The sequence below is a fragment of the Lissotriton vulgaris genome, chromosome 2_1 (genome assembly GCF_964263255.1).
Source record: "Lissotriton vulgaris chromosome 2_1, aLisVul1.2, whole genome shotgun sequence".
NCBI classification, from domain to species: Eukaryota; Metazoa; Chordata; class Amphibia; order Caudata; family Salamandridae; genus Lissotriton; species Lissotriton vulgaris.
In genome coordinates, this window is record NC_141687.1 from 397,690,105 (window position 1) to 397,717,574 (window position 27,470).

Consider the following 27,470-nt stretch of genomic DNA (forward strand, 5'->3'; position numbering starts at 1 on the left):
TAACCACAACATTCCTCGGTGGGAACCAAGTATATATTAGCAAGTATGTGTTTGAACTAGTCTTTGCACAGCTGGTTTCAGCCCACTAAGTAATTGCAGTGAATCATTCTACAGTTTAGTGGGGGACTTATGTGTAGGAGTCCGCTAATCACAGTAGTCTCCAGATCCACCAGAGAGTCACAGTCTTGTTAGTCAAGAAATGAAGCACCACTTGGTTGATGGTGATGGTTTTACCAACCCAAGAGGAGGGTGGACCTTGCCATACCTACCCCAACAACTACTTTTTCACAAGTACAACCACTAATGGGAGTGAAAAGTTGGAATATAAAAAATGTATTCCAAAGAATACTTTTAATCTATAGGTTTCTAACATCACATTGCATCACATTGGATGTGGTAGGATAGATGATTCTTATACAAATCTTTTTGTCCAACGGCTCGATGATTAGATTATTTCACATTGTGTCAAATATTCACAGGAACCTCTATAAACCACCTGGGTGATCCAGAATTGCTGAGATTAATTTGTTTTCAGAGCCTTTGGAACTTTAAGTAAATAAGTTATTAGGAGATTCAATACTGATTTGAAGGACATACTTAAGTTATTTTGATACTAGAAGCATTAACCTTAACATTGCACAATCATGTTTCGTTCACACTATGTATACATTCCTCACAATAAGGGTATTCAAAATACAGACTGGCTTTTATCCTATCCCATCACTATCATACAGAAATATCTTAGCAGACCCCTATGGTGACTTGATGCATTCATAGTATTGTAATTGCCTTTATAACTTTAACATCAGTCCTAATCAAAAATGGAAAATGACAGCGGTTGCTCCATTGCTTAAGAAGAAGGCTAGGCTTAGCCCATTGGATTCTGGAAAGTGTAGGCTAATATCTAACTCATCTTATCCATCCAAATGTCTGGAGCAGATTGTCATTTCACAGGTACAAGACAAGTGTATCTTGGAAATGACAATCTCCACAACAAATGTTAAGCAAGCTTGAACAGTGTACCAAGTACTGGATCAATGCCAGATATTAGTGCTGGGTGATCTTAGAATGATCACAGATAGAGACAGTATAGGTTCCTTAATTTTGTCATACCTGTCTGTGGCCTTTAACACCGGCAGCCATCACAAAATACCTAGTACACATTTATAAGTTGAAGGGAGCTGAATCATTTGTGTCTGACAAAGTTCATCAAAATCTCTATGGCTTAATTTCTGTCTGAGACTTTGGTTATGAGTGCCTCATACATTAATGATCCTTGTACCAACACCTGCTTGTGTATGGAACACAATTACAACTGGTGTGATGCACCTGGTAATTGCCGGCTGCAAGAAAGACCACACATTTGGATTTCCACCTGTTGAATTTCAGTAAGGCTCAACTTGTAATAGGTGCTATTTATTGCACCTGATAAATTCTGAGCCTCATGGTATCAGTTTGTTAAAAATCACCTACCCCTTCAGATCACTTGAAATAAAGGACTAAACCAAAGGAGCTCCAAGGATGCAGGCACTCTACATTGTTACCACACTGTGTTAACATGGACCACCAGCCTCTCATGACACTGATTCATGATTTTGGGTTTCTGTTCTTCAGCTATGCAGATGAAACACATATTATCTTGGATATTACCTTTCTAAAACACACTGTAAATTCGATATTCTACTTCACATATTATCCTGGAGAGTAACTCCCTGAAAGACCTGGAAGGGGTTTATTTATATTTTAATTAAAGGGTGAAACCTTGAGTTGGAATAGAGATGGGATCCAGAATTGTATATTTAGATTTTCTCCTTTAACTGTTTTTGTAAGAGATCGCCAAAGAGTGTAGTGGATTAGACAATGGGCTTTGAAAATGTTTCTTGACAAGAGTGAAAGCAAATGGCATTCCTGAATAAAAGGGTAGATGTTGTTATTGTTGTTACTGCTACCTGCTGCATCATGCACTTTTGTTATAGACTATCCTTCTTGCTTGATATGCATGATTAGACATTTCATGAGTCCCAGGTGGGATGCATTGCAGCAGTCACTTTTAGTTAATGTATGGCAAGAATACAGTCCTTTTTGCTGAAAAAAAGTATTTAAGGCAACATTGAAAGTATTTCTGACAACATGCCAAAGTATGTACCAGACAGCTCCTGTGATCAGCCAGCAGCCTCTTTGTAATACTGGGTCCATGGAATTCAACAAAGGATAGCCTTCTTGGTGCTGGTGCCTGCTGCATGGTGTGCTCACCCAGTACCACCGAGACAGATTCAGGGTCATCAGAGTCTTCAGAAAGGTTTGAAAACCTGATTCATCTCTTATTGACCACAGCATTGACAAGGGGAAGTACAGAGTGCAGTGTCTGGATAGCATTATGAAGCCTTGTGTGGCATACGCGGGCACAACCCATACCCTTAAGTAAAGATTCCATTTGTGTCAGTGTGTCCCACTTTAATTTGACGAATGCAAGTTTTTGACTTCGGATCAGAGAATACAAGAGTAGTGGTTCCATTTCTACAGTTTGATTCCTGGGACTGCTGACATATAATGCCTGTTCTGTGCTTGCAGTAAATGTCAACGGGATATGGGTGCAGCATGAGTGAGGATGTTGGTGGCCCGTGAGGTTGCCCAGATTAGGAAGGGCTGTGGACTGGCAGGGGGAGCTGTATTGTCTGCTCACCCGATGGTGCTAGTGGGGACTAGTGTGTACATCTGTCACTCTGCAGCTGTGATTTTACGTGATGTGGATCCCCACCAGGTAAAAATAGTTACAATGATTTTGGATGCAGTAATTCAAGGTCCAGAAACCCCAGACTACTCATAGCATGGTGGAAAGATGTCCCAAAAGGTGATAGTCCTCCAACCTATTCGTAACACGAGCCTCAGACTATGTCCTAGTGTCAAAAGAAAAAAATGCTTTATCCAAAAAACCTTTGATGTTTTCAGTAGCCTTGAGTAGAAACACATAAATTGAGAGAGAAGAAACGACAGCTGTGCAGTAGCAGGCTGCAAACTGATCATACACACAGTAGTGTTACAGGCTAGCACATGGTTGTAGTTTGCAGTCTCCAAATCTCACTCATGCGTATAGAGCAGGGCCCTGGGTTCTACTCTCCTACCGCATCATGAAGAGCGGATTATATTACAATGAATTCTAGTCAGGGGAGAGCAGAGGTTAGCTTTCGAGGCAAACACTAAAGAGGACTGAGAAGGAAGAGGGTGCAGGGAAGAAAAATCATTAATGAGGATGATTGAGAAGTGGGTGATGAAATAAGATCATTTTTGAACCCGGCCTTACGATTGGGCACTTGGGACCTTGATAGAAAGGACAAGTAAGAACTTCAGGATCACATGAGTATGTTCATATGAAACCTAAAATTTTCTGCAGCGTTGTAACTGATACAACATCCCTTTCCTGCAGGTCATTACAGTCCTGTGCTGGAGGAACAGGAGAATGAAGAAGAGTTGAGGGAAGGATCTGAAGAACCTGGTTGGCGATCCCGAGTAACGGCACCAAGCAAAGCTTCCAGAAGAACACTGGTCCCGGAAACGACAACTCGGCATGAGAGGGCATCTACAAGGCGTGAACAGGAATCACACACTGGTTATCCAGAGGTACCATTTGTAGATCTTGGGAGACTAACTCCAACATACTCCACATCTCCTATCACATGGTATTTCTTTCGAATAGGACTTCCCTATACTAGTAATTATTAAATTAAGTGCTCGAAAGGCACCGGAAAATATGGAGTTGTGTTCATTGCAACTGGAACAAGTGAACAATTGAGATCCAAATGTTGTACATAGAACAATGGGATGTAGGTCATGTGCTGTGTTGGCCACATTTGACAACTAGTAAGAACACCACTCATGAACATGTGTTGGGACCTACAGGGAGTGGATTTCATCTTCTGTTGATATGCTTGGGAGTGATCCATCTTTATCAAGGAAACTATATATAATTAGGGAGACCCACAGATAGGGAAGATACATTAATAATATGTTGTTCACTCTGTAAAACCTCTTTTGTATAATTACTAAATCAGTGAATTTTATGTAATGTGAGGTTTCCATAGTGGTGATATAGAAGAAAGCTTTGTCAACAAAAGACAAATGACGCCAAGGGTCAATTGTGTGAAGTTGCACCATGGATAACGGCACCCTTTCTTCTTTTACATATGCAAAAAAAATAGGGGCAACTTAGTGTCTGATTAATGTGCTTTATGAAAGCAGTAAAATGTTTGTAGAAAAAGAAGCATGACCAGTAGGATTCCCTGTACACAACCCACTGAGATCCTAAATTACATAAATGCATAGACCGCATACAGTGATGGCTCGCCACAGACTGTTGTGAGTATGATATGACACTCTGTTTCTGCAGCACTATCAGCTGTCTTGGTTTTCATGCATGAGGTGATAATTTAAGTGTGGAAATCTTGCCCTCGTCCTCATGACTTGATGAAAATGGCTATCACCAATGTTGTTTTATGGTTAATCTTGCTCAGAGGGATTACCAGGCTATTTGTTTGCCACCTTTTGGACTGGGACTAGCCTTGGAGTTTTCAGGCAAGGGACACCTGAGGGGACTTAATTCCAGCCTATGTGTCAATATTGCTTTTTTCTGTCTTCACTCTCTATAGTGTAGAGCATTGGGTTTTTTTAACCTCTCATTGGTTGGTAGATATCAAATGTCTATTTTCATTGTTGCTGAGAGTTGTCATGCGGTTTGGATTTGAATGCATCATGGAATGGACTGGCTGTGCTTTGCCTTCCATCAATCTCTACATTTCTGCATGCCAAATCTATGTGGGCTTTCCATCCTCATTTTTCTATTAAGGTGATTCCTACACAGCAGAAGCACTTGACATTTGATGTTGTTCAAAATCTACTTTATAAAAAAGGCATCAGATTTTGATTAACACCAACACATGATATGCAAAATACTTGAGTTTATTTCCAAAACATGAATACTGTGCCTCCTTGAGTTCCTAGCACATGGCTTTAGGAGATAACAGACGGCCAGATTGCATGCAGATTTGTGAAAGTTCACCAAGATTATTAGCATTTGTAAACTTCTTATATCCCATTTAGCTCTCCCCACCCTCCTGACATGCTTGGTAAATGTATGCCAACGTTAGTTAAACATCATCAAAATTGTAGGATCGTAAAAAAGGCCTTTACAATGGAAAAGTCGACTTGCCTACATCATTTCTGTATTAAAAATTGAGGCTTAATTCACAAATTTATGAAACCTCACAATATTGTTTTGTCGAAAATTATTTTTCGACTAACAAAAGTCATTTTTGATGCCTCTATTTCTACAGTGTTTCCTGATTCCTGGGACTTCCTCTTTCTGTACTTCAACAATGCTTGTCATTTTGCGAAGTGATGCAGAACTTCAGTCTCCACGATGTTTGGTGGATATCGCATCCTACACAACAGGCATTTACCTGCCACTCCCTCACACACAACACTCACAGTAGACTGGATAGGGTGCTGGTGGGTGGGTCCATGTTGCCGGAAGCTGCAGAGACACACAATCAGTGAGATTTTTATCTAATCATTACCTTGTTAACCCTAAACTGGATTGGGGCAATGCCTTACCGGCAGGACAATCGTGGAAACTCCCCGGCAGACTTCCTAGACAATGTAGAGGGTCGTGAGACGTTGGACCACTTCCTTACGAAATAGGGCTCCACCTCACATTGTTCCATGGAAGTGTTTGAGGCAAATTAGAACATTGGAATGTTGGGAGCTCCATTGCAGACAATGGAGTGCTCCCTGCTTCTACGGGCCGGTAAAGGCCCGCAGAGCAACATTCCAATGTTCTACAAAGGCCTCACGGAGCTCGAGGGGATTTATATCCCCTCGAGCTTCGAGAACCTTTTGTTTAATTTGTTAGAACATTCTGCCCTCTAGTGGCAGAATGTTCTAATAGCCTTATATTAGATATAACCAGAGGGGGGAGAGAGAGAGTCAGTGGATTCAGTCTCCCTTGGCAATATGATTAAACAAAGTGGAATCCACTCAGAAAGTGGTAGTGGTCCCTAAAGTGATGGGGAGCACACAGTGTTGTTTAAATGCCCCTCACACACCAACAGGCCCCTTGGTGTCATGCATCACAATCGCCTGCCTTCCCCTCAGCGTTGAGGGGAAGGCAGGCGATTAGCTATGCAGTAACCGTTGCTTTACTGAGCAGTATGGAAGGATCCCCCCAATACCACGCATAGGCTCATGAGGTTACCAGACTAAGAACAATAAGTTCTCTTCAACGCCTATTGGGCGCAACTGAACTCACCTATACATAAAACATTGTTAGGTACATTACACATTTTTAATTTTTTATATAAACACTTTTACATTTCATGTGAGTAAGGTGAGGATAACGTGCATATCCTTGTCCTGAAGAAGGAGCCCTTGCGCTCCGAAACATGTTGACACTCTGAAGCGGTTGTAATACCCTAGTACGTATATCTACAACCTCACTCTGCACATTTTTAATAACACCAGCCGAGGACATAATAAATTATATTTTTTTCATACGCGCCAGGTATTTTTTAAAGAAACTCACTTTTTCCACCTCACTTCACTCACACTCTCCCTTAGAACACACTCCCTCACATAGTTCACTACTAAGTGCTCCTACGTAGTCGTGAGTCGTAGCACGCCACATCCCGTAGAGGGGTGCGAAGGCCCCGATGATGAAGCATGACACCAAGGGGCCTGTTGGTGTGTGAGGGGCATTTAAACAACACTGTGTGCTCCCCATCACTTTAGGGACCACTACCACTTTCTGAGTGGATTCCACTTTGTTTAATCTAATAGCCTTATAGCCCTTCGTAGCAGGGCTATACCGGCAATTAAGGTCCCGCTGTCTCGTTAAAGTCCCTTGCCTTCGGCTCGGGCCTTTAACGATTCAGCGGGCCTTTAATAGCCGGTATAGCCTGCTAGGGCGGGCTATAAGGCTATAGTACTGTATGTGCCTCCCATGCGGAGTTTGCCGACTGCTTCAGGCGGACATACGAAGGGAGGAAAGGACAATGACTGGGATAAATGCCGCACTTACCGTCTCTTAGCCTGTATACTACCAGAAATAGACCCCTCCACTTGTAACTCACTTAATCACTCCTGAGGGAGCTACGGTCCCTCCCAGGGGCTTCAGTCATCTCCCCTTTTTTTGGAACAGGTTACTTCTATCATTAATGGGTCGATTGCCTACAGCCAAGATGGTTCTGCTCCCCATATGCCTGTACGTCCTACAGAATTCCTTGTCTCCAATACCATCTAGGATTTTTCGACAATTAGACTCCATCATTATATCTTTTCATTGGGTGGGAGGGCATAGTAGGGTGGCCCTTGCGATACTGACCAGACAGCACGACGAGGGAGGTCTGGAGACCCCATGACTTGATTCATATTATTTTGCTGCCTAACTACAGCATGTGGCTTGTTGGTTAGACCCACAGACAATTGTGTAAATCATTTACTAACTGGTAGAATAGAGATGTACCGCTTACCTGAACTCTCAATTGAAGGGCGCAGGACTCCTGTAAGATGGCCCACAAATAGTCAGACATATGGCGACAAATGGCATAAATATGGCCGGACTGTACTAAAACGTTCCCCCTTCCACTAAGAACTCCCACTTTGGATCCTGAAACCTGTATGACAATTAATGGACATTATGACCTTTCAAATGTGGCGAGATGGTGGATGTGAACTCCTTGGGGACCTGTACCTAAATGAGAATTTCCTCCCATTCGGGGAGGAACGCCTCACCTTCTCCCTTGGACCCGGTTAATTCCTACAAAATGCGGGATTGCCGAATATAGACAGGAAAGTCTGGTCATACTTCCCATCTGCTCCACCCCCTTCACAGACTCTGGGGATCCTACTGACCTGCGGCACGGGCACCCACGTGTTCATGTTGTTATATAAGGTCATGATCTCTGATTTAGCAAACTCTCCCTCATGCTCCCCGCTTGCCTCGGACATAGACTTGCACACTCAATTTTCTGAGTCAGACTGGAGCTAGAGTTAACAGGCTCACCTAGATCGTCTCCTGTAATGCCAGATTTAAGTTAGTGCACTTTAAGTTTCTGCACAGGACCTACTTGACCCCTAAGGGCTTACACCTCCTTTGTTATGTTAAAATATTTATAGAGCGCAAGGCTGTCCCAGCAATGAGGCATCCCAGTGCCAAAGCCAGCGATGTGGAGTGGGAAGGCGGAGGCAACTAATGATCAGAGAATAGCCAAGTCTTCAGGGTCCTTCTAAAGGACCAGTGGTCAGAAGTGCATCAGGTGGGAAGAGGCAGAGAGTTCAAAATGGCGGGCGCGAAAGCCTTGAAAGAGCACCCTCCAGCTCTAGCCCTGCATATCCAGGGCACCCTGGCCAGATGGAGATCCACTGAGCGCAAGGTAAGGGTAGATACGTAAGGAAAACACAGATCACTCGGACAGGGCCCCGAAATAATTTTGTGAATGATACAAAAACTTTAAAGGGAATTCTTTGCTCTATTAGCAGCCAGTGTAGCCAGCGGAGGAGGCTAGAGACAGAGCAATGCTCAGGAAGCACGAACAGAGTACGGGCTGCAGCGTTCTGGGCATGCTGGAGCCTTTTGATCTCTGACTTATTAGAGCCAAGGAGCAGGGCATTGCAGTACTCCCGCCTAGCCAGGACAATAGATTGGACATTCAGCTGACGAGTGTGAGAATCAGAGTCCTAAAATGGGTTTTAGGCCCCATAACAGTCCAAAACAGGTGCCTTCTACTGATTTAGCGTGGGTGTCAAAAGAGAGGGTGCTATCCACTCAGACACCCAGGTTCGTAGCAGCAGGTTTAGGCACGGGGGTGAACCAAGCACGGGAGGCCACCAATGGCTACTTCAAAGGTGGGTGTCTCTACTTAAGCAAAGGATTTTTGACTTAGTGGAGTTATATTGAAGAGAATTGGCTGCCATCCAACCAGAGATGGTGACAGATCCTCCTGAAATTTCACGGTGTCCTGACAAGGATCATTGGAGCAGGAGAACACCAGTTGCATGTCATCTGCATATGACACCAAGGAGATGTTACAAGATTTTAGTACCAGATCCAATGGCCAGATGTAGATATTGAACAGGGTAGGACTCAATGCTGAGCCGTGGGGGATGCCACAGCGTAGATGGTGGATGTGGGAATGGAAAGGTGGAGAGACGACTTGAAAAGTCCTATTGGCCAAGAAAGACGAAAACCAGGAGAGGGCTTTGCCCCCGATGCTGATCTCCCGCAACCGGTCTAGCAGGATGTGGGAGACTGTGTTGAATGCTATGCTCAGGTTGAGCAGAAACAGCACCGAGGTTCTACCCTTGTCCAGAGAGGCCCGCAGCTGCACAGTGACCACAAGCAGAGTAGACTCCGTACTATGCCTAGGCCTGAAACCATTTTGAGAGGGGTACAGAATCGAATTGAGTTCCAGGAACTGAGTTAAGATAGTGTTTACCTTCGATTCTGCTATTTTAGCAAGGAACAGGAGCAGGAAAATCGGATGGAAATTTTCAGCCCTTGAAGCCTCCAGTGTAGGTTTTTTTCAGCTGAGGGATAACTTTGTCGTGTTTCCAAGATTCTGGGATCATTACATAGGATAGACACAGATTTGTCAGTTAAAGAACCCTGGTAGGAGACACTGCTGGAACTTTATAGAGGTCGGGTCTGAGAGAATTGTCCTGAGACCTCAACTTTACCTTGGTAAACAAGGCTGCGAGGGCTTCAAAGGAGATAGGGGGAAAGGAAGAAAGAGAGAAGACAAGGGAGAACCCACAAGGGGGTCCAGATCTATACTCTCTAGGCAGAAACTGCCATTGATACACTTGACCTTGCCGATGAAGAATTTGGCCATTACTTATCACCATGTCTTTTAGGAGAGAAAAATAGTTTTGGTGGGGTTGCTACTCGTGTTTATTTTATTGGCAAAATATGAAGCCCTAGCCTTCCGGACCAGTTCATGATAGGCTTTGATCGAGTTTCTGTACCGTGATTTGGCTATGGTTTTGTGGGACCGTCTTCAGGCTCGTTCCAGGACTTTACAATTCTTCCTCGCTAAAGTCAGAGAATCGTGGACCCAAGTGTTGGCCCACTTACTTTTAGGATAGGTCAATTTGGCAGGAATTTAGTTGTCCAGTGCTTTAGTGACCCAGTCCAGAAACGATTTGTTGGTTGCCTCTATGTTAGTGGGCAGTTCAGGTCTCTGACTGTTTAGGACAACCCGGAAGATGGCAGGATCTAGTTTGTACCAAGGGCGTTTATTCAAAGGATTGCGGTGGGGCTGTGATTTAGATCCTGCTAGGCATATAAGTAAAGAAATAAGGGAGTGGTCGGTCCATGTCATAGGGAGGAGGGCCTGAAACTCTAAGGACGGGATGTTGGAAAAAAATGGGGTCGAGGAGATGGCCAGCCCGGTGCATGGGCCCCGGGACCAGTTGAGACAGTTGACAAGCTGCCATTCCACATACGAAGTTGTTGATATCAGGATCACAGTGTGATTCCAGACGGAGATTCAGGTCTCCTAAAATGTTAAAATTGCTGTTTTAAGTACTAATGTGGTGACAGCATTGGCAAAAGCTTCTCTAAATACACTGGAAGGGCCTGGCCGACGGTAGATTAGCAGCCCAGAAAATGTGAAATTGCCCGTCAGTGCAATGTTAAAAAGTGCGCTTTCACAGTCGAGAAAGTTTTCCCCGGATGAGACTACAGGCGTAGGCAACTTTATATATTGCAATGCCCTCACCTCTCCCAGCTGTTCTGTTCAGATTGTTCAGAGCATAGCCAGCGGTTAGGGCCAGGGCCGGAATAGCAACGGAGTCCTGAGAGAGCCAAGTCTCCGTAAGACTCCGTAAGACGTATTCCCTTCCAGTGCAGATGCTTGCCCTAGACGTGGTGTTAGAGTGGCTGATTTCATGCACTTAACCTGACAGTGTTGGGAGGTGCCGGGATTCTGGACTCAGATCCAGAGAGCCATTCCTATACCATTTGACCACACACCGCAGTGCTGTCTATCGGCAATATTAGAAGACCTAAGGCAAGAAAATGTCATATCAATCTTTTGCATCTGGCATTAGTCCTGGCCAGGCACCGCATGGCAATTACCTGGATGGGACAGAGAGCGCTTGATTTTAATAATAAGTTTTATTAAACAAGAGAATTCAAGATGGCTGAAAAAAATAAATACAAGCTTATAATCACCCAATAACATCTCTGACAGGATTTGTGATTTTCATGTTTCTGAAGTCACATGATAAGATATTTTAAGGGAATTACCCCATCTTCACTCACTCAACACATTTTTTGATAGCAAAAAACGACTGATCAGATTTACACCAACCACAAAAACACAGTATCTGAGTGGTGTGGTGTAATGAAAGAATGAGTCAAAGGGTGGAAGAATGGTCAACATATTAGGTGCCTAAAACCATCAATGGTTTGGGAGACACTTTCATTTATAAGCCAGACCTATTGATATTCCAGTGATTGATATTTACTTTTAAACATATTACTTTTGTTTGTAGGTTTGTCCCCAGGTAACGCCCATGGAATTTGAGCACAGTGAAGAACATTCCAGAGGGGAAAATCAAGAACATATGGAAATAAAATCCAAAACTCAAGCCCCCTCATTTGGGAACATTCCTTTTCAAACTTCTCCGCGCCAGACTAGAAAATGCCATACAACTTTCTATGGGGGCCCATTTCCTGGCCGAAAAAAATCCGAGTATGGTAAGGTATAGCTCAGAATTCCTCCTATTAAATTATATTGAACCACTGGCAAGAGATCTGTGACTTAATAATGTTGATTGCATTCATATTTAAATTTGGATCAAAACAAATTTGAATCAAAATTAAAGTGTAGGAGCCCATACACTCAAATCCATGTCTGTATTTTTGCAGAATCAGTATTATACAATTAATGTATTAGATCAATGCGTCTTAACCTTTTGACTTCAGTAGACCCCATTTATTCATTACTGGAGCCAGGGGACCGCTACTAAATCATTATTTGAATCCAGAGCCCCTATGTAGTCATTACTGGAAGCCAGGGAGCTCAGCCTAAGCATTTCTGATTGTTTGAACTACAAAACAATACACAAAATATTAGTTATACAGTCGGTGGTCAGCAATAGGCAAAGATGGCGCTCTAAGTTCTATCACAAGTACAAATCAGGTTGGGCAGGTTATGTTATGTTACGAGTTTGTTGAAGCGTGACAGCTGCCCCTGCAACGGGGCGTCCCGGCGCTGAGAAACCATAGCATAACCTACTGAGAGGGGGGGGAGGTCAAGGGTTTAAGGCAGTGGGAACAGGTGAGTTTTTATTGCCTTGCGAAAAGCGGACAGATTGTCAAGGCGGCGGATGTTCGGGGGAAGGGAATTCCAGAGTTTTGCTCCTAAAACTCTGAAAGAGCGACCCCCGACACGGCAGAGTTTCGTGCGGGGAACCACTACTAGATGTTGACCTAGGGAGCTCAAGTTGCGCTGGGGGGTGTAGGGTGATAGAAGCGGGCGAAGGAGTACAGGGCCATCAGTTTTGAGGATTTTAAAGGCAGTGGTAAGGGCCTTGAATTGGATTCGAGCTTCCACTGGGAGCCAGTGGAGTCTTCGTATGGTGGCTCTAGCAGAGCATCTTCTTGGAAGGCCAACTATAGCCCTGGCCGCAGAATTCTGAATTCGTTGAAGCCTAGTTGTCTCTGCTTTATTAGCGCCTAACAGTAGGACGCTAGCATAGTCCAGCCTGGAGAGGATGATGGATTGGACTATGAGCTGACGTGTTTTGGGATCGAAGAACCCAAGAATGGGATTAAGGCTTCTCAGTAGGCCAACACACGTAGCTGCTACTCTTTTGGTGTGAGTTTGGTAGCTCAGCGTGGAGTCCAACCAAACTCCCAGGTGTTTTACCAAAGATTTAGGGGGAGTGATGGGGCCCAGCAAGGAAGGAGGTAATCTGGTACGGTGCATAACATAGGGAAAAACCACCAGATCCCCACTTTTGTGGCCAGCAGACCACTTATGCTATATATACAAATCCTCTGCACACGTTCAAAGTAAAATACAGGAAGTTACATTAAATATCACAATGATGCTTGCCTTTATATTTTCAGATGTCTTTAATTCAAGATCTTTAAACCTTCTTAGCGAACACGTGTTTCGTCGCTGTTACAGAGGATTACCCCGCAACTTCTTCAGGGCGGAGGTCAGTTTCAAGTAGTCTCCTAATTCCGGTGATAATTCCAACTCGGAAGGGGTTCCTTCAGGGGCGTAACACAGGCCCCCATTGCGGGGGGGCCCGAGCTCCAGGGGACCCTTTTCACACAGTACATTTGCCGACAGCAGGGTCTGTCTGCAACGTACTTCTAAAGTAACTCCCACCGGCGCGTATCTGATGAAATTTTGCATGGCTCGCAGCTGCGTGGTTTTCATCCTCAGGGTGAGGCGTAGGGTGGGGCAAGGCTGGGCCAGTATTGTCATGTGAAGCCGCAGCATAACCTGCAAGTGAGGCGGACTGGTGGGTCCCAGTATTTCCAGGACTGGCAAACTTTCTATACAGCCTCACGTTGCAGGAAGATGTTACTCATGCAGGAAATTCTAGCTAAAGATGCACATGTTGCGCCGGGGCTCTCCAGGCAAAGAGAACACTGCTGCAGGAAGTTAGACATGAGGAGACAGTAGCGGGAATGACAAACTATAGAGAACAATACATCAGCAACCATAAGGTGAGAAGAGCACGAAGGACCACTGGGTGAGGAAGAAAGTCCTGCAGGAACCTCCACAGGAAGAGAACTCAAGAGCAAAATTGACCATTTGTAGGTGTGGCTGCTGCAGGAACTCCAGTGGTGTTAGGTAGGAGCCAATGTCAAAAACACTAAAACGTCTGTCAGCGCAACCTGCTTTTTTCAGCACAGGAGCACACGAAAAGCTCTGCCAGTAAACCTCTACCTTGAAAGGGTAATCCAGCGTTGGACCCTACATACAGCTCCGTCAATGCACCTCAGTCCTGGCCTGCAGCACCCCAGATAACGTATTACGAGCACATAGCTCTCCTAATGCACCTAAGCCCTGCAGCATCCCATCAGTCCTGCACTGCATACCACAATCAGCTCTGTCAATGTTCCTCGGTCCTAGCCTGGAGCACCCCCGATAACGCAGCACTGATACAAACACATAGCTCTGCTAATGCACCTCAGTCCTGCTGCATCTCTTCATTTCCGCACTGCATGCTACACACAGCTCTGTCAGTGCAACCAATCATATTCCGCAGTGCCCATGCTAATCGAATATAACACTCGCACACAAACATGCTGATCTGTCAATGTACCTCTTTCCTACATTTTAAACTCACTCCTTCCAGCAACGCCCACAATGTAACACACAGACATCCCACAGTGCGGGTAACCGCTGCCCTTCAGTACCCCTTCTATCCAAGTACTGGACCCGACAAGCCAAGCTGGCAATGCATTTCAATCCTGACCCGCAGCAGCCCGTACTGTTTCCTTAGGCATCCCATAACTTTGCCTAAGTACTTCAGTCTTAAACTGTCAGGTGACCGTGGTCCCTAATTGGACACAGTACGCATGCTCTGTAGTCATAAGAACATCTACCAAGTTGTGTGAGTGAACTTCTCAAAGTTCTGCTTCCCCTGAAGCGGCTCCTGCTCTTGCGCCTTTCTCTGTCCCCTTTCTACACGTTGAGGTGTGGATGAGGTGACAGGTCTGGCTCTCTCCAATTCCCCGGGAGGGTGGTGCATTAGAAACTTAGCAGGAATATAAACTGTGCCAACACAACTGTGTGCCAAGACTATGGTGACTGTCATGAGCTGGAAATCATGTTAGTGAGTGTTCTGCTGTGTCACTTCTAACAAAATAGTTCAGTAGGTTAATGACGTCTACCGCGCTATGCGAGCACATGTCCATTAGGCCAGTGCACGTGTGTCTTTAAGGCCAGGCTGAGGATCAGTGCCGGCCAACTTGTCAGCTCTCCGTAGTTAGTTCATCATACTGAGGTGACAAACATCTCAGGCATCTGCTGGAGTCTTAATGATGAAAGTCACTGAGTGAACCAGTGAGTGAGCGAAATCACCTGAGGCAAGAGCGGGGGAAGTGGAAACTGCTCTAAGTGAGAATTTCCCTACAGGTTGCACCATGCATGTGTCTGTTGTGATGTAATTAGGTTGTCTCAGCTAAGGCTGCGACTGCATATCTTAATGATGTACTTTGGTTGCAATGTGATGTCACAATGCTTGGGGGACAGTTTGGTAGTTCGTCCAGCTGTGTCTGGCAAAGCTGTGGTGTGGGTTTCATCTCTGCTGAATAAAATTACTTCAATTGAAAAGCTGCATCTGCGTCGTGCTATTCAACATAACATTGTTCTTCCCATTGAGTATTGAAATATTTATTTTTTAGGGCTTATTCCCAGGTTGGGTGTGTCACGTCCATCCCAGTTCTGGAGCATGCAAATGACCACACCACACACAGCGCTTTATAAAACATCTTTATTCTTCGATCTGCAATGTTTAACTGAGCGCAATACATCATAAACTTTATTGATCACACCCAGACACACCCAATTACCTCCCAACATATTACGTAACTTTGTAAGGCGTCAACCGAGGACCACAAGGGTCCTACTGCACATGATCACACAACACTACATCTCCCTCTTTGTTAAAAAAGTGCTGAAAACATTTATACATTAGAGTTCCTCAATGAGTCATCGAGGTGCTCGCACCAATCTTCCAGATCGAGTCAAATGAGTTGAAAGAGTTGCACTTTCATCGGGCATCAAAGATGTAACCTCAGATGCTTGACTTAGGCACTTAGGTGGACTTTTCTCACTTGTGACCTCTGGAGCCGACATTGAGGCAGATCTTTGAAATGTGATGAGTCTCTCGTGGTGGACTTTCCAGGACGTTGAGCAGTCACCATATGTACTTTACTGGTCACAACTCTCAATGGATCAGCATCGAACAGAGCGCTAGTCTTGCATTTCTGTTTTTGTTTCACTAGGACCCAGTCTCCTTTTTCGTAGGCCTTCATCTTGCTTTTGCGAGAATGTCTGTGACATGAATCTCATCAGTGTCTATTACTCTGCACGTGGTCCATTGTGGTAGCTTTGTACCAATGGCTTTCCCAAACAGCAAAGTGGCAGGACTTTCACCTGTTGTAGAATGGATGGTTGACCAATAGGCACGAAGGGCTGGACATAAGGCTGACTTGAGATCGAGCCGAATCACTTTCTACAGGGTGTCAAAAAAGTATTCAACAATGCTATTTGCCTTTGGCCAGAGAGGTTTGCTTTTCTGATTCTTGACGTTCACGTAACTAAGAAAGTTCTCTGCTTTTTAAGGGGGGACTGTTTTCAGATTTAATAAATGGAGGGAGCACCCCATGCTGCGAGAATATCATCCGACCTGTCAATGACTTGCAGTGGATAGTCGATGATAAATCTTCCACTGAGGAAAAATGTGAGTAGTCATCCGTAACTACCATGTGATGATTGCCATTGTTTAAAGGTCCAAAGAAATCAGTTGCAATTTTCGCCCATGCTTGTTTAGGATGGTCAGACATATTTAGTGGATGCTGTGTTGTCTTGGGACATTGGCAGTTACAGAGGTGATATGCTTTCCGTTCCTTCTTGACTCGTTCATCAAGGCGACAAAACCGCACTCTCTCTCTGAGGACTCTCTTAGTGGCTACAATGCCACAATGTCCTCCGTGTGCCAATTCAATGACTTGTAGCCTCAAGCTCTCAAGTATAACAGTTCTCAAACCTTTTAGTATAATACCTTCTTGAGTGAAAGTAAGCTCTTCCTGTAAATCTTTTAATTTTTTATATTTAACATAATTTGTGAGATGTCAATTATGTTTTCTCCATGATTGTGCTGCAATTATATCCTTGAGTGTGAGCATGGCTCTATGTTGGTAGCAGCAATGATTTGCTCAATGAATAGAGCTGCAGGAGTCCTGGTCTTTACTATAAAATTTATATATGCTTTTTGTTAATGGTCTTCTGTAAGGGGACAGGGATAGCATTTTTTATAAATAGTTAAATACAGACCCGGTGTCCTCTGCACCCAAGGGGCGTTGTTGTGTGCAGTGCTTAATTTGTAAAATATTAAGTGCCATGGCCCTGACCAGGAGGCCACTGCAACATGCACCAACCATCGCTCCTGTCATTGCTGCCAAACAACTACTAGCCATCTCTCTTGCCAGCAAGTGCTACAGCTCAGATTATTCGAGGTCCCCAAAGCTAAAGGAATTTCTATGGCGGCAGATATTAGTAATTTTTAATGTATATTGTATTTATAAACAACCGTTGTTCTGCTCCTCTCTAAATTAGTTGAGCAGTGCCACCATGTGGCAGACTGTCCTAAGTGTGGTGTTGACAGTTAAGTGCTGTTGCAGAGCACTGGAAACCAATTAAGATCCATTGTTGAGCACCGGAAACCACCGGCTCACATTAAGCACTGGTTGTGTGGAGATGTAATATATTTCAATCCAAGCAGGTAATTTGAAAAGATAATTAATTACAAGTATTTTAAATGTATTACCCAAATCAGCAATTACCCATGCCTACGTGGACTATCACAGACATCAGCACTATTTTCTCAATGCGTTTATTATTGTATGCATTGTCTAGAATAACACAATCTACAGTGATGATGAACCAGAGGGTGGCATTGATGTACCGTAGGGTGGCATGGGTGAAACAGAGGGTGGCAGTGGAACCCCTGGCATACACTATAAGGATATTGCAACTCACTGAGGAGTCCCATGACCAATAGCGGACGAGGCCGAAGGTGACTGACTTTTTATTTTTTTATTTTATTGTTTTATTGCAAGGAAATACAGCAATACATAGCTCATAAAATAAAACAAATCTTTCTTCGAGTACATATCATTTTGTAAAATAAATGTCAATGTAAGTCTAACAGCTTACTGATTTATATCCATTCGGCAATTGGTGCCCAGATTTTCTCCCCCAATACTCTTTTTCTAACCCCCTTTAACTTGTATATAGCAGATTCAGTGTTATACATAAATAGTAGTTTTTCCCGCCACATAAAGAATGACGGCGGATCCGAGCTGATCCATTCCTTAGTAATACAAGCTCTAGCTGCAGCCATGCAAAGAAATAAGAAATAAGAAATTGAACTTGACCTAGTAACAGTATGATCAATACCTAGTAACAGCAATTCCGCCGTTATCTTAACCTGACATTTAACTATAATAGATAAGAAATTTTCCATGTGTTGGAACAACATAGAGAGTTTAGGACAAAGAAAGAACATATGCAGTTCATCAGCTGCAAATATCCCGCAACGACTACAGTTTGTACCTGTCGTCGTACTCCACTTAGCAACTTTACTAGGGGTATAATACAAATTATGAATACACATAAAATGTTGAGATTTCATCATCCCTGTGAATAAACAATCTGCAGCCATATTAATTGAAAGCAAAATATCAACATCAGGTATACCAAGTTTGTTAGCCCATCTCAGCTGACATTGTCCCAAGTCATCTCCATATTCCTGAATTAAGCATGAATAGATAACTCCTATGCAGGTTTTTTTTTTGCAAGAGTTCTAACAATGAGACTTTAACTGGGGGGATTAAAGGATGATTCTGTAGGAAACTTCGTAGTTGGAGAAATTTAAAGAAGTCATTTCTTCCCACAGAGACTATGTTCATTAAATCTTGAAAAGAGAGCATTTGGTCATTATTAAACAAGTCTCCCAAATAGCATATTCCTTTCTGTTGCCATCTATACATAGTTAAATCACAAAAAATTTCAGGAAAAAGGTCTTTGGGTATAAGGGGAGTATAAAAATTTAATTTGCGTAATTTCAAATGTTTTCGAACTTTTTGCCAGACTCCAAAAGCCGCCTTCAGTATCTTATATTTTTTTTTTATGGTAACTAGGCTCTACAATCCTCAGAAAGCTGCCTTTGACTTTCTCCCCCATAATCATTTCGTAGATTGATGGAGTCTGAAAATTCAGCACTTCTACTCTGTCTCCCAAGATTAAAGGGGTTATATGTTGTAATACGGCAGAAAAATAATAAAAAAGAAAATAAGGTACATTCCATCCGCCACGTTCGTTACTCAATATCATTTTCTTTGATGCTTTTCTGTGACGTTTATAGCCCCATAAGAACCGAAAAGTACTTCTTTCTAAGTTTTTAAAACAAAGCGGTTGGAATTCTAGTGGCATTGTACGATACAAATACAGTACTTTTGGTAAAATCAACATTTTTAAAATATTCAGTCTGCCGTAAAGTGATAGATGTAAGTGGTCTAGACGCTGTAATGAAGCGTTGATTTGCATTATTATGGGATTTACATTGCGTTCAGGTATCTTCTCTATGGGTAGGGAGATATTGATTCCTAAATATGTAACTTCTGAAGTAGTGGAGATAATTGAAGGTGGTTTATCTCCTGAACAAACAATTTGTGTTTTCTCCAGGTTAAGTTTGTAATCCGAAAAAAGGCCAAATTGCTTAGCAATATCATCAATCGCTGGTAGGGCTGTCTGAACATGAGTGGTAGTTATAACTATATCGTCAGCATAAGCTAACACTCAATAGTTAACATTGGCTAGAAAAATTGGTTTAATTTTTTATTCTAAAAAAAAACGGTTAATTAAAGGGTCAATATAAAAGGCAAAAAGTAAAGGGGAACAAGGACAGCCCTGTCGGGTGCCCTTGGTAATTGAAAAGGGCGAGGAAGTTTGCCCATTAATTCGAATATATGCCTTGGGAGCAATATACAAAGTTTTTAAGGCTTTTATAATACCAGGGCCTAGCCCCTTCCTAGATAGAAGATCCCAGAGGTAGCCCCAAGCAAGACAGTCAAAGGCTTTTTCAGCATCTAAGAATACAAGTCCTACATTAGACCGAGTTGCTTGGGACCAATCCAGAAATGCTATCACTCGCTGAATATGATCAGCAGTGTCTCTAGCAGGGATAAAGCCGTGTTGAAAAATAAAGACTAAGGAAGCGATGATATTAGATAGTCGTGTTGCAAGGATTTCAGAGAAAATTTTACTGTCTGCGTTTATAAGAGATATAGGATGAAAAGATGAGGGTAGTAACGGGGATTTGCCTTTTTTGAGAAACAAAGTAATTATAGAATCGTGCCATGATTGAGGAGTATTTCCTTGTTACGCTCGTAGACATAAGTTCAGCAATTCTACTTTTAAGACAGACCTAAACTGTTTAAAAAACTCTAGAGGAATAGCGTCAGGGCCCGCTGCTTTTCCTGATGCTAAAGACATTAAAGAGAGTTCAATTTCCTCCCATGTAAAAGGCAAGTCTAATTTCTCCTTCTCCTCGCTAGATAAAGTGATGTTCAAAGCTGAATCAAGAAACTGGGTGATCTGATCGGAGCAATCTAACCTAACATCCTCAGGGTACAAATTGGAGTAAAAGTCACTGAATACTTTCAGAATATCTTCTATTTTATTAACGGTCGTTCCTGTCATATTATTTATTTTATCAATACTGGCAGATGTCGCTTTCTGTTTAGCCCTCTTAGCCAAATGTTTGCCAACATTTTCTCCAACTTCATAAACCTCTGTCCTAAAGGCAAAAAATTGTTGAGCAGACTTTGTGGCAAATCCCTGATGAATCTTGACTTTCAGGCTCATTTTCTCCTTTGTAATACTATCAGTAGATGATCCCTTATTACACGCCTGCATGAGTTGAATCTCTAGGGTTCTTAGATTTTTCATTTCTAATACTTCTCGCATTCTGTCCTCCTTTTGTTTTCTTATTGAGTAGCTCAGTGTTTCTCCCCGAACCCCACACTTAAAAGCATCCCACACTATTTCCGTAGATGCAGTGCCTCTGCTAAGTGAAAAAAATTCCGGAATCCAGTTGTTCATATGTTCGATATAAAGTGAATCATACAGTAATTTGCGATCGGAAGACCATGATCGGGGGGTAAAAGTAGTAACTGCTTCGAACTTAAAAGTAACCCTGGGCGAAGAACTACGCTCCGTTCGCGGAGTTTGCGGAGTTTCGGCAACTCCGCGCTCCGCGGAGAACGCGAAGTTGTTGAATACTCCGCAAACTGCTGCGTAGCGTAGTTCTCGCGCGCTCAATAGCATTTTCGCGTGCGCGAGGATGCTTGTCGGTAAGATCGAGTTGCCGAACACGCAGAAACTGCAATCTGGCACAGAATAACTCGCGAACACGTTAGTAGTGACTGGAAATAAGGGGACGCGAGCGGGCGGGACAAACCTCATGGGTAACTTCGCGCGCTACACATCCCGAGAATGCAGGCAATCAATCAATCAGGATATTTGTATAGCGCGCTACTCACCCAAAGGGTCTCAAGGCGCTTGGGGGTGGGGGGTCCGCTACTGCTCGAACAGCCATGTTTTGAGTTGCTACCTGAAGCAGAGGTGGTCTTGGGTCAGGCGGAGGTGGATGGGGAGGGAGTTCCAAGTCTTGGCTGCCAGGTAGGAGAAGGATCTCCCTCCCATGGTGGATCTTCGGATGCGTGGCACGGCGGCGAGGGCGTGGCTGGTCGATCGTAGCTGGCGGTTGGGAGTGTAGAAGGTCAGGCGGTTGTTAAGGTACCTGGGGCCCAGGTCGTGGAGGGCCTTGTGTGCGTGGGTGAGGAGTTGGAACGTGATTCTCTTGCTGACGGGAAGCCAGTGAAGGTCTCTCAGGTGTCCGGAGATGTGGCTGTGTCAGGGGATGTCCAAGATGAGTCGTGCGGAGGCGTTCTGGATGTGTTAGAGTCTTTTCTGGAGTTTGGCTGTGGTTCCGGTATAGAGGGTGTTTCCGTATTCCAGTCGGCTGGTGACGAGTGCCTGTGTGACCGTCTTCCTGGTTTCGGTGGCGAGCCATCGGAAGATCTTTCGGAGCATGCGTAGGATGTTGAAGCATGATGATGAGACGGCGTTGACTTGTCTGGTCATCGAGAGGGAGGAGTCCAGGATGAAGCCCAGGTTGCGTGCGTGGTCTGTTGGTTTGGGTGCGCTGCCCAGGGCAGGGGGCCACCAGGAGTCATCCCAGGCGGAGGGTGATGATCCAAGGATGAGGAATTCCGTCTTGTCTGAGCTCAGTTTCAGGTGGCTGTTCCTCATCCACTCGACTACGTCTTTCATCCCTTCGTGTAGGTTGGTTCTGGCGGTTCCTGAGTCGTTGGTGAGGGAGAGGATCAGCTGGGTGTCGTCGGCGTAGGAGATGATGTTGAGGTTGTGTTGCCGTACGATGGCTGTGAGGGGGCTCATGTAGACGTTGAAGAGGGTGGGGCTGAATGATGATCCTTGTGGTACGCCGCATATGACTTCGGTGGCCTTGGATCTGTACGGGGGAGGCGGACTCTCTGGGTTCTTCCGGTGAGGAACGAGATAATCCACTCCAGTGCCTTCTCTTGGATTCCGATGTTGCTGAGGCGCTGCACTAGGGTGCGGTGGCAGACCGTATCGAATGCTGCGGAGAGGTCCAGGAGGATGAGGGCTGCTGTTTCCCAGTTGTCGAGCAGGGCTCGGATGTCGTCAGTGGTGGCGATGAGGGCGGTCTCGGTGCTGTGGTTGGCGCGGAAGCCGGACTGCGAGTGGTCGAGGCTGGTTGGGCGAGCGCAATTGGTGATCCACTGTGTGAGGTTGTTGGCTGCTTGGTTGGGGTCCGTTGAGCTGGCGGGAGGGTTCTGGCTCAGTGAAGTGGTGAGCTGGTCGGTGATGATCTTGTTCCAGTTCCTGCGGGGAACCTGTTGTGGGTGGTGGTGAGTCGTGGTCTTTCTGAAGCTGAAGTGGACGCAGCTGTGGTCAGTCCAGTGGAGTCCGGTGGAGTGGCTGAAGGAGATGTACTTGCTGGAGGGGAAGACTGGGTCAAACGTGTGTCCGGCGTAGTGGGTGGGGGTGTTCACCAGTTGCATGAGTCCGAGGTTGGCGAGGTTGTCCAGCAGGGTGGTGGTGGTGGTGTTGTCGTTGTTGTTCTCCAGGTGGAAGTTGAGGTCCCCTAGGAGGATGTAGTCAGCGGAGGCGAGGGCATGCGGGCTGATGAACTCTGCGATGTCTTCGCTGAATTGTGTGCAAGGTCCTGGGGGTCTGTAGATGAGGGTGCCTCTGAGTGTGGTCTTGGGGTCGGTGTGTATCTGGAAGTGAAGATGTTAAGCGGCTGTGAGGGTGTCGTCTGAGTTGGTCGTGATGCGGATGGTGTTCTTGTGGACGATGGCGATGCCTCCTCCTGTCTCGTTGACGCGGTCTCTCCGGGTGATCTTGTATCCGTCCGGGATGGCGACGGCGATGTCGGGCACTGAGGAGGAGTTCATCCATGTTTCCGTGAGGAAGGCGACGTCTGGAGATGTGGTGTCGAGCAGGTTCCAGAGTTCCACGGCACTCCCGAAGACGAAAAATGGCTCGCGAACGGGTCAAGCAAGCTACTACGCATGCTCGCGGAGCTATGCGTAGTTTCGCGGAGTGCAAGTGCATCTTCGCGTAGCTCGCGGAGTACGGCTACGCGAACTACGCCCAGGCTTACTTAAAAGTAATGGGATTATGATCTGAAATAATTTTTGGTAGCACATCATATTCCACTTGAATGAGCTCATTATATAAACATTTTGATACGAAGAATTAGTCCAATCTAAAGAATCTTTGATGTGGGGCAGAAAAAAAAGTATATCCGCACATTGCTCCTCTTTTCTCATACCCTACATCCAACATTCTATAATCTTGAATTATCCCTTTAAGTGCCCCAAATACCTTCCTCTTCCTGCCTTTATATATTGTACTGCCATAAATATCAAATGTTTCGTCTAAATGTAGATTAAAATCTCCACATAGTATGATATTAGATGGCCATTGAGCTAACTCCACACTTAGATGATCAAGAGCAGTAGGATCATCCATTATAGATGCGTAAATTGAACAAATAGTAACTTAGTCCTCCAAATTTAATTTCGGTAATGACCCATCGTCCTATTGGATCTTCTTTAACTTTTTTAGTTTCCCCCAATCCAAATCGCTTTAAAATAGCAACTCCTCTTATTGTAGAGCTCTGACGAGAGCACCCTACGATTTCTAATCCGAGATCTCTTAACCACCTTCTGTTAGGCCAAGCAATATGAGTCTCCTGTATACAGACTATGTCTAACCGCATGGTTTTGAGCATCTGTGCCATTATACCCCTTTTTCTTTTATCATTTAAGCCTCAGACATTGATAGAACATATAGTCAATTTAGCCATTATATTTTTTTAGTGATTTAGTACAGTTGGCCATATAATAACCAAAATAACAGAAAATTCCAAAGTTCGACACCTGCCTTGAATGGATCATGAACTTAGAATGAAAAAGTCTTTCAGCTGTATGTCCTTGCACCCCAACACAAAAAGTTTTTCCCACCCACAACCCCCCCAGCTCACCCCCCCAGCCCACCCTTCCCTCAACACCACCCCACCAGAAGCATACGGGCAACTGCCCTCATTGATGGTAGGTGAGTATGGGCTGTTAGTTCCGCCCGAGCCAGTCCGACCTGAAAAAGAAAAATACGCCTCTGACACAAAGAAGAGGGAAAAAAAAAGACACAAGGATAGAACACCGTTAGAAGGGCCAGCCCCTAGTCTAAATGTAGTTGTTATCCTTAACCTTTGTCATTTGACTCATTATTACATAGTTTCTAGAAATTGTTGTGCCTTAATCTCCGATACAAAGTAGATTGTTCTCCCTTTATGCACAACCTTAAGCTTGGCTGGATTTAAAAGAAAGGCTTGTCCCCCCTTAGATTGTATTGGTGTCATTAGCTGCTTAAGTCTCCATAGTTGCTGCACTGCTGCAGAGCACAAATCTGGTCGAACAAAAAATTCGTGCCCCAGACCTTTTCTAGTTTTAGATGGTCTTGCCAGGTCATATAGAATCTCACGGAGTAGGTAATTCTGCAAGTTTATAAGAATGGCTCTTGGGTTTTTATTTCCTGGGTCCTGATCGTGTTTTTGATTAAAAGGAAAGCGGTGAGCTCTTATAACTTCTTTATCCCAATCCCAGCCTTTGAGATCCTGAAAGGCATCTGAGAACATCTCTACAACAAACCGTCGGACGTCTTTTCCTTCTGCTTTTTCTGCCACTCCCAATATGCGGATGTTATTACGCCAAGCGCGATTTTCCAAGTCAATTAATTTCCAATCAACATCTTTTCTGGTGCTATCAAGTTCTTTAATTGAGGTTTTTTAATTCATCCTCTACCGCAGATATGCGGGTCTCAGTTTCCTGTACTCTCAGATTAGTGTCCGTACTGGATTTAGCTAACCGACGAACGACATTCTGGAGCTTACGCACAGCTCCTTGAGTGCGAAGCCCCTCTGCTTTGGTTTCCTCTCTATGAGTCATGATCATTCTGTACATAGAGGTCTGTAGTTTATATATCAACTTCAATGTAACCTCTTCATCTCCCTTATCTCCCTCCAATAATTCTGGAGATTCAAGATCAGTTGCTACATTCGCTCCAGCCCCTTCCCATTGCGGTTGACCAATAGAGCTTAGATTCTCAGCTGTTTTAGCTTCTATAATCCGACGGACAGTGTTTGGGGCTCCTTCATTCAATAAGAAATCAGACCCAAGTAGATCTTCTTCTGAGATTTGATTACAGTCATCAGCCCAGCTTTCCACTGGAGGTTGATCCTCGATAAGTAGTTCTTCATCAGGGTCTCCTTCAGATGTTATCAAAACATCAGACATTGAAAAGAATTGACCCCCTAATTCAACAGAGTCTGCATCGTGCTGTTGGGGCTCCTTCATTCAATAAGAAATCAGACCCAAGTAGATCTTCTTCTGAGATTTGATTACAGCCATCAGCCCAGCTTTCCACTGGAGGTTGATCCTCGATAAGTAGTTCTTCATCAGGGTCTCCTTCAGATGTTATCAAAACATCAGACATTGAAAAGAATTGACCCCCTAATTCAACAGAGTCTGCATCGTGCTGTTCATTCAATCTAGACGAAACTCTAACTCCCTCAACAGCTTGACAGAGTTCAGATAATGCATCATCGCTCACTCCTGCTCCTACTCTCGTTCCATCTCTTACTCCTTCTTCCTCTGTTATCGTTGCTGGGTCTGCAGAAGATTTATCTGACTTATCTGACTTATCTGACTGAATTACATCATGGTTTTTAGAAGTAGCACCAGATAAAGCCTTAGAGGAAGTATGCTCATTGCTGCTATTTTTAGAAAAATTGGCTGTGTTTTTCTTTCTAAATAATTCAGGTATTATGGGCTCCTTAATAGACTCATTTACCATTGCTGACGTTGAAGCTGCTGTCGTTTTTTCATTAACTCCTATAGGTCCTGGCGTGATATTTGCGGAGTTAGCTAAGTTAGTGGCATTTTTTTTTAATCCTCTACCTTTGGGGGCCATAGCTATTGTCAGTCTCAGGGAGCCTCGAAGAAAAGAAAAAAAAGGAAAAAAGAAGAGTTTTCTTTTGAGTCAAAAATCAAAGTCTTCGACCTTCTGCCTTTAATCTCCTTTAATCTCCTTTTAAGCTGACTCCCCCTTCTTTTTTTCCCCCTTTAATTTTCTCTCCACACGCCTTTAGTGTTGAAATTCTCAAATAAAGCTCAGTGAAAGCAGACGTGGAGAATATATATAGGTGCCACACTGTATCCAAGTTCAAATAACGACAGCTCACCGCTTTGTTTGATTGTGGTTCCAGGCTCCCGACATGTAATTGAGCAATTCACGGAGTTCCACTGTTACCAATGTTACTGTTGCTGCTACAATGTTGCAGCGCTGGGCAATGAGAGCTTTCAACTCAGCTCTCTCGATCTTTACCGACGCCCTCTGCCCTCCGTCTCTCCTACGGAAACGCCAGAAAACACCACAATCGAGTCTCCGCCTGCAGCAGGTAAGCAACAGCCAACGCCCTCAAGCAGCAATCGGTAGGTCCCGTCCTCAATCACCGCGTCCGGAGTCTGCAATCAATGGACAAGCAACAGCAGCGGCAGCACAGGAAACGCCGAGTCCATTCACCGGAGCACCGGAACTCCACAAGCACCGCGAACACAGCAGTCCGGGCTCAATTCCAAAGATCCGAATCCAATGTGCTTTCCCAGTGATCACCTGAACAGCAAAGGAGCGAACACTAATCAAAGCCAGGTCGGGCCGGGGATCAGGCGGAAAACGCCACAGCACCTCCCACGGCTGCAGTAGCGGCCGCCATCTTGCTTCCCTTCTCTTCGACTTCTCACTTTCCCGCCGAAGGTGACTTACAATATCATTATCATCTACTGCAGCAGGTTCTTTATTCCATGGTCACACAATCACCTTTCCCACAAGCCACTTAAATCCTTGTTGTGTAGCTAGTGGTGTAAGAATAGCTCCCGCAGCACCCATGGTGCGGAGGGCCCCCGGACTCCAGGGTGCCCCCTCCTGCACTGTGCACAGGCGGTGAGGTCCCTGTTCTTAAATCTCCTGACTGGGTCCGGGGCGTGGAGG

General features: G+C 44.5%; 1 protein-coding gene across 1 annotated transcript in view; it reads left to right on the forward strand.

Moving 5' to 3' along the window:
* The window catches only part of KIAA2012 (KIAA2012 ortholog), a 598,843-nt gene that overhangs the window by 122,824 nt on the left and 448,549 nt on the right, over positions 1–27,470 (forward strand). Inside the window, exons 5-6 of the mRNA XM_086954068.1 lie at positions 3,425–3,618; positions 11,560–11,752. Of these exons, the coding sequence (XP_086810194.1) occupies positions 3,425–3,618; positions 11,560–11,752 (387 nt within the window). The remainder of the gene's footprint in view (positions 1–3,424; positions 3,619–11,559; positions 11,753–27,470) is intronic.